Source organism: Pyrgilauda ruficollis, unplaced genomic scaffold (assembly GCF_017590135.1).
Source record: "Pyrgilauda ruficollis isolate IOZ18807 unplaced genomic scaffold, ASM1759013v1 scaffold74, whole genome shotgun sequence".
NCBI lineage: Eukaryota > Metazoa > Chordata > Aves > Passeriformes > Passeridae > Pyrgilauda > Pyrgilauda ruficollis.
In genome coordinates this window covers 5,076,458-5,090,695 of record NW_024529266.1, presented here as the reverse complement: position 1 = coordinate 5,090,695, position 14,238 = coordinate 5,076,458, and the positions used below count along the sequence as shown (strand labels likewise).

The following is a 14,238-nucleotide window of genomic DNA, read 5'->3' as shown; positions in this document are numbered from 1 at the left end:
TTTTAATAAAACTACATCCTGTTAGCCAATCCTTTTCATGAGTCTATGAAACTACTCCAAGTTTGTCTATCAAAATGCCATTACATTTTGCACTGAAATATTCTCATATTTTACAAACAGTTTTTCCCCAGCAAGCATGATCAGAAAAAATACGCAGGCTACATATCACATGAAATAATGATCATACTACCTTTTTTTCTTCCCTAAATCTCCACTTTGTTAGATAGCTAAACAACTTACAGCTGCCCAGGCTTCTTTTCTGCATCGAGAACACAACCATTCATTATGGATTTCATGAGAAGGAACACCATAGCAACCTAGAATAAGAGAGCTAGATTGATTATTATATTCTGCCTTTTTATCAATGATGTAATACAATTAAATTATACATAAACCTTAATAAAACATGTCTCCCCTGTGACAAAGGAGACTTTTACAACCTAGGCTTACTGCTGATGTCATAGTCTATAAAGTCTATCTTCCCAAAACCTAAATAAAAAGAACCCACAAAAACCCCCATAAGAAAACCAAAACAAACCCCCAGCAAATGAAACTGAACAACAAAAACTACAAGCACCCAAAAAACCAAAATCACAATGAATTTCTTATTTTTGTCATTGCAATATCTTATCACCAACTCTTCCTTAAGTAAAATTTGACTTAATGTACTGGCATTTATTCTGGACAAATGTACCATCTTTCCAAATATCTCATGGACTTCTTAGACTTAACTATTACCGTTCATCTCTTTAGGAGATACTGCAGAAAAATCCATGCATTCATCAGTTACTCTTGCAATGAAAAAGAATGCTAAGTAAAGGAAAATACTGGATCCCCAAATTTTATAGCAATATTCAAAAGTCCTCCAGGAGAATTTCACCCTAACTACTTAATAAGAACACAATAGCATTGCACAGTGATTTAAAATAGAGAAGCAAAAGAATAATTAAATCACTAGAACAGAAAAAATAATCAGAAGTTTGTGATCATTGACAAGACAGTTAATTCTTCAATATTTTCACAGCAACCGTACGTTACAGAAAATATGATGCAGTTTTGAAAAAAAATTAGCCAGTGATTGAAGCACCACAAATGGAAATGCTCCTCAAGTACTTTTAAAGACATGCTAGAAGCCTAGCTAACTATTATTTATCAATAAAGCAAAATTTAAAATTACATTTCTGGCAACAGAACAATTAGATTACTTACTTGCATGAACCCGTATGCAACACTTTGCACATGAAATCAGAAGACTTGTTCCATCTTCTTCAACAAAGGCATTTGATGGATAGTTTTCAGTGTTTTCTTCACTATAAATGAAACACATCTCTGGAATAAGAGGTTTAGTCTTCACATTTTCTGCTATCAGTGTTTCTGCTGAGTTTCCTTCACTGAAAGTAGGGTTTTCTTCATCCTGATTGTCTGACTGGAAAATAAACGAAATCTATCTTTAAATAAAAGAAAGGAGAGTCTTACTCTTCTTTATGGCAATGATGCAACTATTCCACCCCTCCCAACTTTCACACCAAGTGTTAACAGTTTCATGAGAAAATTAACTACTTCTAAGTATTTATCATAGTCATCCCACCTTGATTGTTCCAAATAACTGTGACATCTGGAATAGCACTCAGCCTGCAAACCAGTGTTATTGCAGTGGTGTTCAGTGGTACTGTACGTCTTGGGCCATTTAACTCAGTCCAGTGCAATAAAGGCTTTTTTCCTGGTACCCACGCTGAGGAAATTCCAGTTTAGCACCTTCCAAATTAGCAATATAGTACTACAACACCATTTTTACTTGCCATTTGACACATTAGTTCCATAAGATAGTGTCAAAGAGTGCTCTGCATTAGACTGTTTCCGAGGGAATATTTTTCATGAGAAGGCCTAAGTACTGTGAAAAAACTTATTTCCTCAAAACTGAACAAAGGCAGCATAAAAGAGGCTCTGATTAAAAAGTATTCGGAGATGGACATATAAGGAAATAGCTAGAAGATACAAACCTACCTGGGCTCACCACACCAAAAAGTGTAATTTCAAGGGAAAATACATACACACACTGAGAAACCCAACATAAATGGTAGTAGGAGGCATACAGTGTCTGCAGCCAAGGACAGATGTAGGTGAACAAAGTATCAGTTCTAATTTTAATGCACGAGTTTGTTTACCTCTCTTACAAATGAAATACTTAAGTTTATCTTTTTTATAATTTCTGGAAATTAAGTAGCCAGGCAGCTATTTCACAATTCATCCAGAGACGAAGCTGTGAGAATCTTGCTTACCCTATAGTACGGCATAAGAAGAGTGCAAATGGCACAGTGAGGCTCCTTTTTTGCACAAGCTGCATTGTATTCTTTTTCAGCATTGAAATTGGGTGGTCTTGTCTGCCACAGGTAGACCAGAGGTTTGGCCCATGCCTCTGACTCTTGAACTTTCTCTTCAATTAAGGTAGTCTCAGGCAGTTCTAAAAGAAAGCAAACAATGGCTATATTATAGTCATGGAATGAAGATAAACAACAATGAATCTGTCACGTGTGCTAACAAAGATCAAACAATCTTACAAGAAGTCTGTGAGCAAATATGGATGCAGAAGTCTAAAAGAATATTGTGTAAGGAAAAACCCACAATTAGGTGCTCTGACATCTCTCTCATGGGCTGACTGCTCCACATAAAGCATAAATAGCCCTACCATTTACAATTTGTATTCATATCAGTAACAGTATGTCTAACTCTCCCACTGTCTCTTTAATGCCTCCAAACTCTATCCCCTCTCCCTCCATGCACACAGCCCTAAATTCTTTATGGATGGAACATATTGTATCCCAGCAGCAGCACCAGACAAATCACTCTACTCATACAGGATGGCACCTCACAAACTCATCATGGAGAGTGACACTCATTTTCCAAAGGGGAAAAAAGGGCAAATATTATAGCCAAGGAGTAATGGGGAACAATCACATCTAAGAAGAAGATGCATGTAGTAGAAGCATGCTGAATCATAGGGACAGTGCCTATTAAATCTTTCACAATTAATGAGAAGGCATGTAGGAATCAATCAGAATAATTATGTGAATGAGGAAAGGAAAATGTGAAAAGATTTCAATTAAATATTCAGACAACAAAAACAGTCTAGAGCATACCATCCTTTTCTAATGATGTATTTAATAAAAACTGTTCACTTCAGAAGAAGAAAATTCCAACACAGAGAAACATTTAAGTACGTTAAGCTGATTCATTACATTCCTTCAGCCCATGACCGCTTTATCCACTTTATGAAAAAGCAGAAGCTTTATGGATCTCCTATGAAAAATGTCACACATTGTTACAAAACCACTAAAAAACTGACAATATTTTTAGCAGCGTTGAATAAATACTGACTAAAATCTTTGTGTACAAGCAAGCCAAATGTAATATTAATAAAAAAATATATCCTGCATGTGGTTTTTAATCCATTTTTATAGTTTCTCAAAAGAACTAATAGCAATTCAATAAACATTTGCCAATAATCTGGGCAGAAGGTCACAAAGGAAACAACAGAAAAAAAGCTGTCAATATTTAGCAGCAGAAGTTTCTAGTGAAAAATTTGGCTATCTTAGCTTCAAAAGAACACCAGTGAAAAAACAGCTGAACACAAGAAGACAAGCATATAAAATGCCAGCATTACTTTTATAACTTTTTTAACTACTTACTTTGTAAGTTAAAAGCAAAACAAAGTTTCTGCTTAAAAAAATCTGTCCAATCATATTGTTTCTTCTGCTTGCAATTTTAAAGAACTGTAAAACACATAGCTCTGAAAGCTATTTCTCTAGTTCTCTTCCTATCAATTTAAATTTTCCTTTAAAGAGCCATCTTACAAGCAGCTTCAGCCTTACAGGTACTTTTTTTTATTTTTTCTTTTACACTATTTTCCTTCAGGAGCTTGTATTATTATTTTAAATATTTTCATTATAGTTGTGACCTCACAGAAAACTGAGAGCTTGATTCTCCCTTATGAAGAAAAAGTGGCACATGGAATTTGTTGTGAAGGTTTGTATTATCTTCCACACCCATTATCCCCTTTGAAACCGACATCCTTTGATTGCACCACTCCTTACTACTGCTGAATAATTCCCCCATGACAGTTGAAGCCTTTGCCCGGAACCTCAGCCTATAATGCTCTTCTTTATTTGAAAATCTATCGTCATATCTGTAGTCCTGAAACCAATTCTGAGTTGATAACGGTAGTTCTTTCATACAGTGTTCTGCCTTTCCACTGCCTACAGCAGGCTGCTGGGTTCATTACTATATGGGTTCTGGTTTAAATGAAAACAGTATTTACACCTTAATTTCATATAAACTCCATAATTTCAGTTCTCTCTTGTGTGATATTTACAAAAGCTTTCCCAACCAAGAACTTGAAAAGAACGTAAGACACAATAATAAAGCTGGCTTTAACAGCCTTTTGTTGCTTTCAGGAGTTTATACTTATTTTTGAACCTCATTCCAAAAGAAACCAAGGACAAGATGTCATATGTATATGTACCAGACTCTATCTTTCACAAACTCATAAAAATTTAACACTATTTTAATACATTTTTTCTCCTTTACATTATGTTTAGAGCACTTCCAGTTAGCTGTTGACTTCTAGCAAAAGCTCCTCATTTGTTTACTTCTGATCTCTAACATCTATAATTCTGAATTCTATGTCCTTTTACATCCTTTGAGGTGTGACTGTCTCCTTCATGATCCTTACCGCAGTATTCTGTCTCTGCATGAACTACACAAGCTCTCTGATATGATCCTCTGGTATATTACACCATGCAACCCCTCACTCTTCTCCACCATAACAAGAAAGGAAAAATATCCATCCTCTTTTCAGAGGAAAGCTGCCTAATCCAGTACTGAAGGGTTCACTAACAGGATACAAAATTAAGAGAAGACATTAGAATAGAATAAAAGACATAGAATAGACATTCCTAAGGATTACAAGCTTTGTCTGATACTCAGTTATCACTACTGTAAGGCTCATAAATTTCAGTTCTCCTCAGGAATTTCCTGGGCAACCTTGAGCCTAAATTATCATCTTTCAAGGACTTCAGAAATATTATTTCATCTCCTTATAATCACCATTCACCCACCCACACTGAAATAATCAAATTTCTAAAGAAATTGGTATTAAAAAACAAGTTACAGAGCACATGACCCCACTACAAAGCATGCACAAAACATGACAATGCCGCCTTAAACAACTTCCTCACCAGGATGGTGAGGAATGCAATCTTTCGTGTAACTATTCTATAACAGTAGAACTTAGGCAGATTCATTTTGTGTGCTTTATTTTTCTGTGTGTGCACCAGCATCAGTAAGAGGAAGCATTTCCACATAAGCTTCTCTGGTTGTACAAGTGGAGGCACCTTCCTGATTTCCAGGTAGGCAGAGAAGTTATGCACCCTAAACAAAAACTGAAAATCAGGTTAACCAAAACAGGCAAGGAAATTGAAAGAAAAACCTGCTTTCCAACTGTTTAAGAGAAGGCATAGAGAATACAATTACTTCATGTAATAAACACTGCTGTCTTGGCACAGTTTATGGCCTTTCTTCACTTGTTCATTTGATAATATCGATGTCCTACCAATGTCCTAGCGATGTCCAAAAACACTATGGAAAAATTAAGGGATTTTTAGATTTCTTTTTTTTTCTGTTTATCCAGTGTTCTGACTCCTTTTATTTTCTTACATTTCATTACTTACTATTTAGTAATGAACATTATATATAGAGAGAGTACTATTTCTCACTCTTTTCATTACTTACTACTCACCTGAAGAGCAGTCAAGTGGCTCAGCCTAAAATTTGTTTTCCTAACTCACATTGTTGCATGCAGTTTCAGGGTAGACACTCAGTGGTCTCATGTGAGCTCAGTGTTGCTCTGATTAGATGTGTCTATTAGAAGGACACAAAACAACTGCAGCTTCCAGCTGGCTCCTTTCAAAATCCACCTTAACTGAGGATTCTCAAATAAGAACAGAGAAGAATTTGTAGTGTTCATACTAACTGAAAGATCTCAGAAACCCTCCTGTCATAAGCAAGCATACTTTTTACTTCAGCTGTGAATCAGTGCCAATTGCAAGTACTCAAAACCTGAAAAAACTGTGGTGGAAGCATCTGTTCCTACAGCAAAAGATGCACTGCCCCCCACACCCTGCTAAAAAACAAGCATCTACTTTTTAAGACCAGTACATAACATTTCAAGAAGCACTATGAACATGATGTTTCACTCATAATCGTATATATTGCCATTTTTCTGAAAGAGCATGAGAATGCTCTCAGTTCTAGCAGAGCAAGTTTTGAAGAATAGTCCCTTATGCAATGCTGCCAACCAACAACACTTTAGGATATGCACCCTTATGCAATCAAACCTTTGTTGTGGTAACTTGGCCTTGCTCTAAGGGCACCTACCAAGAGCCCAAGACTGGCAATTTGAAAGATAAAGGTCAGCCAATGCAGTGGTGTGAAACATAATGTATGTCTATACAGAGCATTTTCTTTACACAGCACATGAAATGGAGCTGGGAAATCTACCGTGACTTCTGTGTCTGCTGTGACTCAGATCAAGTCACTGACACTTCCTCAAAATTCGCTGACAGTGAGTGCATGAACAGGACTCTGCACAGGTGCACAACAGAACTCCTCGGTGTGAACTCTGGTGTAACATTTTTTTCAGCTTTTCAGCATGAAACATACATTTCAAATTGAGAGGTAACCAAGACAAAAGTGAATAAAGCATCCTTAGTACTCTTTCATACAGAAACTTTCAACTCAACTACAGTACAAAATACATCCCACTGTCAGAGAGAATAAAAGAAAAATACAGGATTTGAACCTGCTAGCCATGACAGAGAAATCTGCACCTCAATTGACAGCTCTGTTCAAGAGATTACACATTCATGCATAACACATAGACACACTGACAAATACCAATGAAAGGTATTTATTTTGCAAGTCTGTTAGTATACATGGTGTTTAAACACTGTTGTATGAATGAAGTCCATTTCTTGTAATTTCTGGGTTTTTTTTGGCTGTAAATATATTACACATTCATGCTGAAGTCTAAAATGGATTAATACCAGTCAAAAAATGTATTAACTGGATGATGTAATGCTGTCTACTCCTAAGTATGTAAAAGCATCTTACTGTCACCATTAACAGTGCTCAGAGATCATGAATGTCCCTAAACCACTTGGGCATTTTTACTTCACTGCAAATATGTTTTTTGTGGTATTACTTTGCCAGATACAATCCATAATCAGGTTAAATATTCTGTTTCCTAAGGGGTTAGACCAAGGGCTCTTTTTTTGCAACAGAAAAGCAGAAACACTTGATGATACAATTACTACTTTAAATAAATGCAAAGCAGCTGATATAAATATTACTGTTTCATATTGTGCTGATTTTGGCTGGGGTAGAGCTAATTTTCTTCACAGTAGCTAGTATGGAGTTGTGTTTTGGTTTAGTACTGAAAATTGTATTGATAGTATATAGATGTTTTTGTTATTGCTGAATAGTGCTTGCACAGCATCAAGGGCTTTCCTGCATCTTGTACCACTGACAGTGAGTGGTACAAGAATAATCCAATTGCCTCCCCGATCTGATTGGTGGGAGAGTGAGCAACTGTGTGGTGCTTAGATGCCAGCTGGGCTTAAACCACAACACATATAATTCAGCCATAGTATTACTGACAGAACAAGGTGAATAGCAATGCTAAACTTGATTATAAATCCTGCTATCATATTTACACTTGAAAACAATATTTCTATAGGATCAATTAATCTGTATAATGTAATTTCAGAAATACCAGTTCTCATGAATGTGATATGCATCTGTACTCCTTCGCATATTTAAGAAAAGTGAAACAATTCACTAAGACAAACTGTGTAAACAAAAACAAAATTATAGCCTAGGATCTGTTTTGATACAAAGGAAACTCCTTCCATAGCAAAGTATTTCTAAACAGTCACTATGCTGCTTTCCAAGTGAGTAAGTGAATGAATGAATGAATGGTTTTCACTAATGTTACTGGTTTAACAGTTTGTGGGAAACTTGCTCCAACATACAATGCTAATGCTTTGAATGGTTTTTGCTTACTAAGTTAAATTCAAATCATCAGGCAGAAAACATTTGGGCCATTTGCAGAAAGGGCTGTTGCCAGCATTTGCTGATTTAACCCAGCAGATGTGAAAAGCCATAGACACTAATACAGTACAATTTGCTTTTGCCAATCTCAACAATGATTTTGCTGCTTGAGGTTATGTTCTACTGATGTTTCCTGGCATTGTAGAGCAGCATTCTCCGCTATGAAGAGCACAGAAGCATCTGTTATTTTTCAGGTAGTTGAGCATAATCTCAGCCCTGGGAGGCATTATCTATAGTTTCAAATGTCCTGGAGGAAATAATAATAATACAATTTAAAAATAAAAAAATAAAAAAGGAGGCAGTATGGAAAAAGTCTTGTACTTGAAAACTTTACTGTTCCAGCAGTGTATCAGCAAAACTTAGTTTCAGAAATTGTCCCTTTTTTTTCGGTAATGAAAGATATAAATCTCATAGCAAAATATGAACAGAAAACTTTTTAATTTATTCTACTCTTCAAGAACCTTCATTTCTTGTATGGGACTTTTTAGTACAAGTAATGTGAAGTATGTATACACTTTTGGTTAGAGAGCCTAATTGCCAAATTAGCTATTAATACTTCAGTTCTCATAAAAATTGCATATAAAGATAATTATATTGAATCAGAGCTCTAGAAGTTAAGCTGAAGAGCTCCTGGATCAAACCAGGTTTACCTCCCAAAACAAAGTAATGGGGTGCTTTAATAATAATAATTTAAAAAAAAGAAAGTTAAATATAAAAAAGCATAAGACATCAGTTGTAGCAGATCTGAAAATGTCTTGAAAAGTTTGAAAGATTCAGCATTAAAAAAAAACATTTTAAAAAGACAATTTGGAAGACTTGATACTGGGATACTCTGATTCTCCTTCAGTATACTATAAGAGTCCCATAATCAAATTCACACTGGTTTTGCGATTGAACTGTGTATTGTGATTGCTACACTTTGCTCAATGTAATTTGTACTGGTATATAAATCTGTTCAAAGAGGCATCTCAGCAAAATCAAAGCAGAAACAAAAGATCTGCTGGAATCTACTGTACAGCCTATCAGCAAAAAACATAGTTGTCAGTACAAAACCACTACAAGCCGAAACTAAAGATTAGTCTGGTACAAGCTAAAGATCAGCAGATATCTGCTCTATTGAAAAGCTTTAATTCATAGCACTTATTAACAGCTGCTTTCTCAATTCCATTCCCTTGTGTAATTTTTCACAGTTCTTATGAAAAAAAAAATTGTATTTTACATTCTAATATAACCTGCTTGTGATCAATGTACTTAGGACAATAAAACTTGATCAATAACTAAAATTACTCTGGAATTTTTAGGAACTGATACTGCCATCCATATACATGCTTACACCACAGTCTTCTACGGTACACACTGAAGAGGAAAAAACGAAAGCTTTCTCCCTCATCATCAGGCATGTCTTGCCTATTAATAAGATGAGTCCCTCAGATACAACAGAATTACCTGGTGGTACTTCCTTATTTTGGAAATTAAAATGTAACATCATTGACCATACTGCCAGATACTATATGATCAAATAAATATTCAACTATTATGTTTGTTAGAGCATACTCCTGTTTTACACTACTCTAAAGAGAAAAAAAGGTACCAAGAAACTTGTTTTGTGGTTATTTTGTATCTCTCAGGCAGCACAAATCTAACCTACAACATATCATTCCAGCACAAGTTCCTCTGGGCAAAACACAAGTGGAATTTGAGGAACAAGGTCACTTGAATGTGTTCAGTTAGGATTGTCCAGAAGTTCTTCACTGAACAAAGACCTCTTCATAAGTTCAGTATATAAGATGCAAAAGTACAGAAGTATAGAAGTACTTAAGTATAGAAGATGCAAAACACAATCACAGATCCAAATTCATGACAAATCAATGCCCAAATCAGAATTACAAACTTGTATCTTCAAGCTACAGTTACTGCAGATCACTGAAACAAATATCCCATAGACACTTCATACACTAGAAAACAACTACATTTAAACTCCTTCAAGAATCAATTTATTAAATGTAATTATTTTATACATTAAAATATATATATCATGTACACTTCTCAGCCAAGACAATTAGCAAAATCCCTTTGGCTTTAAAACTAAGTCACTTCCAATACTAACAGTTTACAATGCAGCTTCAGATTTCGACAAAGGCGATGGTAATTCTATGGGTTAGGTTTTTTTTCAAGTTGAAAAACTAAAGTTATTACTAGAATAACTTACTAGGCAATACTCTCCACCAATATCTAAATGAATTAATCCTTTATAAATGCAAGTCATAGGGTTTTTGTGCTTTTCTTTGGACCATAACTATGGAGAAGCTCAGCTCCAAAAGATCACTCTGCAAAAGAGATCTCTGTCTCCTTGATAAACATCACATCCAGTTTGCCTACCAGCTTCACTGCTACCCTTGAGAAGGCAACTGAGAGGCTGCACTAATGCAGCAGGAAATCAATTTTCATTTTGGCACCTGATAAGGAGAAATTATACATGCCTTTCTGTACAAGACTGTAATTCCATCCATTCCTTTATGAGGTAAAGTACCATATTTTAAAGCTAAGAAAGCACCATAATTAGAGCTGCAAGGTTCATCTGGAGAACAGTGACTCTTCAATGATCACAACACGTACCACTGCCCTGTAAATGAGGATAAATGTTAAAAGAATTGGTTCGTATTCCCCTTTTGATCAAAATACTGGCTAATCTTAGATCCTATAGGTGTCGACTAAAAGGCAGATAACCGCTACTCATTAAATATGTCAAGGGACTAGAGCCACCAGTGGTAATAAAAGCTGTCAGTTCTTGCCGTTTCTGAAGATCAGCTGCTGGTCCAAAGGTTGACAAGAGTACTGGAAATTCAGGAAAAGCATTTATTTGATGCTTTAACACATCCTTTCCCTAAATACCTACTAAAGATTATACCAGATTTTTATAAAAGGTTTCTTAGGGTCTTTAGAACACCATATGCTTCTCAAGCATCAGAACTTTTTTGTAATTACGTCAATCATACCTTGAAAACTGAATTTAAACAAAACAGAAGTAATACAGGTACCAGAGAAAATTACAGAAAATACATTTTTCTAGCACACTTAAGACTGTTGAAGGGGTAGATAGTGCTGGACTCTTCTGTGCTAAATGATGAGGATATATGAAAAACATACATAAATTACGTGTTTGGTTAACCCATACTCACACAAAAGCAAGGTATTTTAAAGAAGTAAAACTTCATTCAACAAAATATTGGGAGGAAAAGCAATACTGGAAATTGTAATACTAATGTGGTAAATATAAACATGCCTCTATCAACTGGTTAGCAAATTTTTATCAACCTATGCAACACCAGGAAAAAAACATTTCTTTCTGAAGTAAGTGAGAATCTTCAAGCAAAATATCCCATTTTAAGCTCTGAAACAAAACAATGGTAACTGCATCTACAAGTGTAATTTTCCTCTATTTAAGCAAGCTTAACCTACTTATGATGTTAGTAAACAAGCCTTAAATGGTTTGATTTCTAATATCAAATCACGAACATCTCACAGGATGCTGACAGTGAATGTAAAAACCAAGGCTTCTTCTCATAGCAGAAGTCACATTTACAGAAGTTCTCTCTTTCTGTTTCCTTATCTTACAAACTAATGAAAGCAAAATTACTATAAAATTCTGAATTATACTTAAAATACTAAAAAACACACACAAAGAGGCCCATACTGAATTCAGTTTATACATTATAATTATATCATTTAGGGCAATGGGAAATTTTAGTCAACTTGAATTTAAAAACAGTTTCTAATGTTGCATGACCAAACAGTGCTGGAAAGAAATCTCTGGGACCAATCAATGTGCATGCAAAGTTAGTATGCCTTCTCCTTCTGCTGAATTTGCTTTTTTATTGCTTAAGTGAGCAGAAATACAACTGTATTAAATACAACAGAATATTATTACCACAAGTTAACATACTGCATTGAGTATAAGACCAAGGTTCATTATGTAAAAATTGTTAGTATGTTGAGTGTGACATACAGCCCACACTGTACTGCTGCACTTATTCCTTAAACCGGCAACTTGAGCCACAATTGCTAGGATTGATTCCCCAATCCCTAGTATTTCTCAGTGCTCAATCTTTTAAGCATTAATTCCACAAGAAGTCAGACATACATAAGGAAAGGCTTCAGGGAGAGTGAAAAAATTAACACCAACAGACAACAAATAATCAATTAAGCTAATTATTTTTCATAAAGGAATACACAACATATCTAAGAATATACAGTGATAAAAAGAAAGCACAACACTCAAACGCCCAAGTGATCCTGTAAACAAAATTCATTTCTGCCAATAAACTCTGTATTAAAAGTGAATTCAGAAAGTCTCTGCTAAGATTTAAGCATGCGGTTCAATATGATATTCTATTTGCAAAATTACAATTCTGAAATGGCTGACAGTGTCAGAAGAATGCTGTCTACATGTTATTAACATCTCCTGATCACCTCTATTCACAAAAACTTCTTAATAGAACCCTAGTATCTGAAAGACTTCAAATATATTAATTTGAATACATATTATCTGTATTAGAAATAGCCACAGACCATCAGAACACCTTCCAACTTGTGGAAAGTGATACAAGTTGCAGATTAAATAAAATGCCTCAATTTCTTAACTTTTCACAACAACTCTAGCCTGTATCTTCTTCCTTTATTTCGTTTGCAGTTATTATTTTACTGGATCCAGATAAACTAAAATACAAACTAATGTACAACACATAAATCCCGCTTGTGACACAATCAGAAATTACTGTAGCAAGAGACTATACTATCATAGTCTCAGCCAGCATCATTTTTGCCCAAAACCACAGAGAACAAGAACTAAGTATGAATGCTGAATTACATTTCTACTAACTACTATCTGGAATATGGATGAAGCACCTTCATAAAAACAAATGTAATCAGAAGCACATTGATACTGATTACTTCCCTAGTATCTGACACAAACAATCTTGAAAAAAAACCCAGAAAATCATCTTGCCCTCATGCCATCATATGTCAGGCAACTTACTGGGGCTACAGTTTGCCAGTCTCCTTCATCAGTTCTTCAATCTCTGTCTTGGATGTAAACATCCTGCTCACCCAAACGCTACAGTTTCCCTTTTGGTGCTCTCACAAAAGTCAGCCAATAATTAGATTACAATGACAGACAGATGCATGAAAATAATAATTCAGTTCCACCAAGGAAATACCAAAACTTGCCATATCCAACAAAACTCTTAATTACTTCCTTCAATCAGTAAGCAGACATGCCTAATGGCTACTGATTCTAAGACAGCTCTTACTTTCCTAACAAAATACACCCTTACCTATTGGAAGGACAATCATCAAGCAAAGAGGAAAGACTTTAAGGTATATGATTTCTTGTCAGGATGTTGCCACTTCCACAAAACATTAATACACCAGGAAGTTGGCAAACTACTGGACGAGATGGAGAATGTCTTGGTATTAAAAAAATCCTTCATTCAAAACTATCGTTGTATCATCATCTAGCCAGATTATATCATACACGTCCATGTAAATAGGAAATCCAGAATGTGTTTCAACCATAATGTTGAAAAAGCATCAGCAGGCAAAAGGACTTCAATCTCTAATTTAAAAAGAGCACTTTTACTGCAACCTACCACATATTATATCTTTAATTACTTTACTAGTTGAAACTTAATATCATCCTGTAAATTACCATAACATTTTCTGAAATATGCTCTGTCTAGCCCTCAAGGTATTCAAACATACTCATATATGATACAGATCATGGGTCTAAGCTGTTTCTAATTTTCAGAAAGATGCTTAACAGCTAATTGAAGTATCATGCCTGGCAAAGCTGCAGCTCAGATAAAAAATGAAACAGAAAGCTTTCTGAAACTAGGGAGGCAGAAGACACAAATCAATTACTTCAGGGCTGAAACAAGGAGGGAGATGTATTGATGAGAGGTCAATTGAACCTACAGCAGTAGCTCAACAATGCTTAACTTGCCAACTGAAAGTATAATACTGCTTAGTTACAAGAAGAAGAATCAATTAACAGGCATGCTGTCTCTCAAGTCT

The 14,238-nt window shown here is 35.2% G+C and overlaps 1 protein-coding gene across 7 annotated transcripts in view; it reads right to left on the bottom strand.

Moving 5' to 3' along the window:
- Positions 1-14,238, bottom strand: part of KDM4C (lysine demethylase 4C) — a 239,596-nt gene that overhangs the window by 98,096 nt on the left and 127,262 nt on the right. For all 7 annotated transcript variants that reach the window (XM_041486225.1, XM_041486223.1, XM_041486227.1 and 4 more), the window contains 3 exons: positions 2,280-2,461; positions 1,210-1,426; positions 241-317 (listed from right to left, as the gene is read on the bottom strand). In XM_041486225.1, the coding sequence (XP_041342159.1) occupies positions 241-317; positions 1,210-1,426; positions 2,280-2,461 (476 nt within the window). The remainder of the gene's footprint in view (positions 1-240; positions 318-1,209; positions 1,427-2,279; positions 2,462-14,238) is intronic.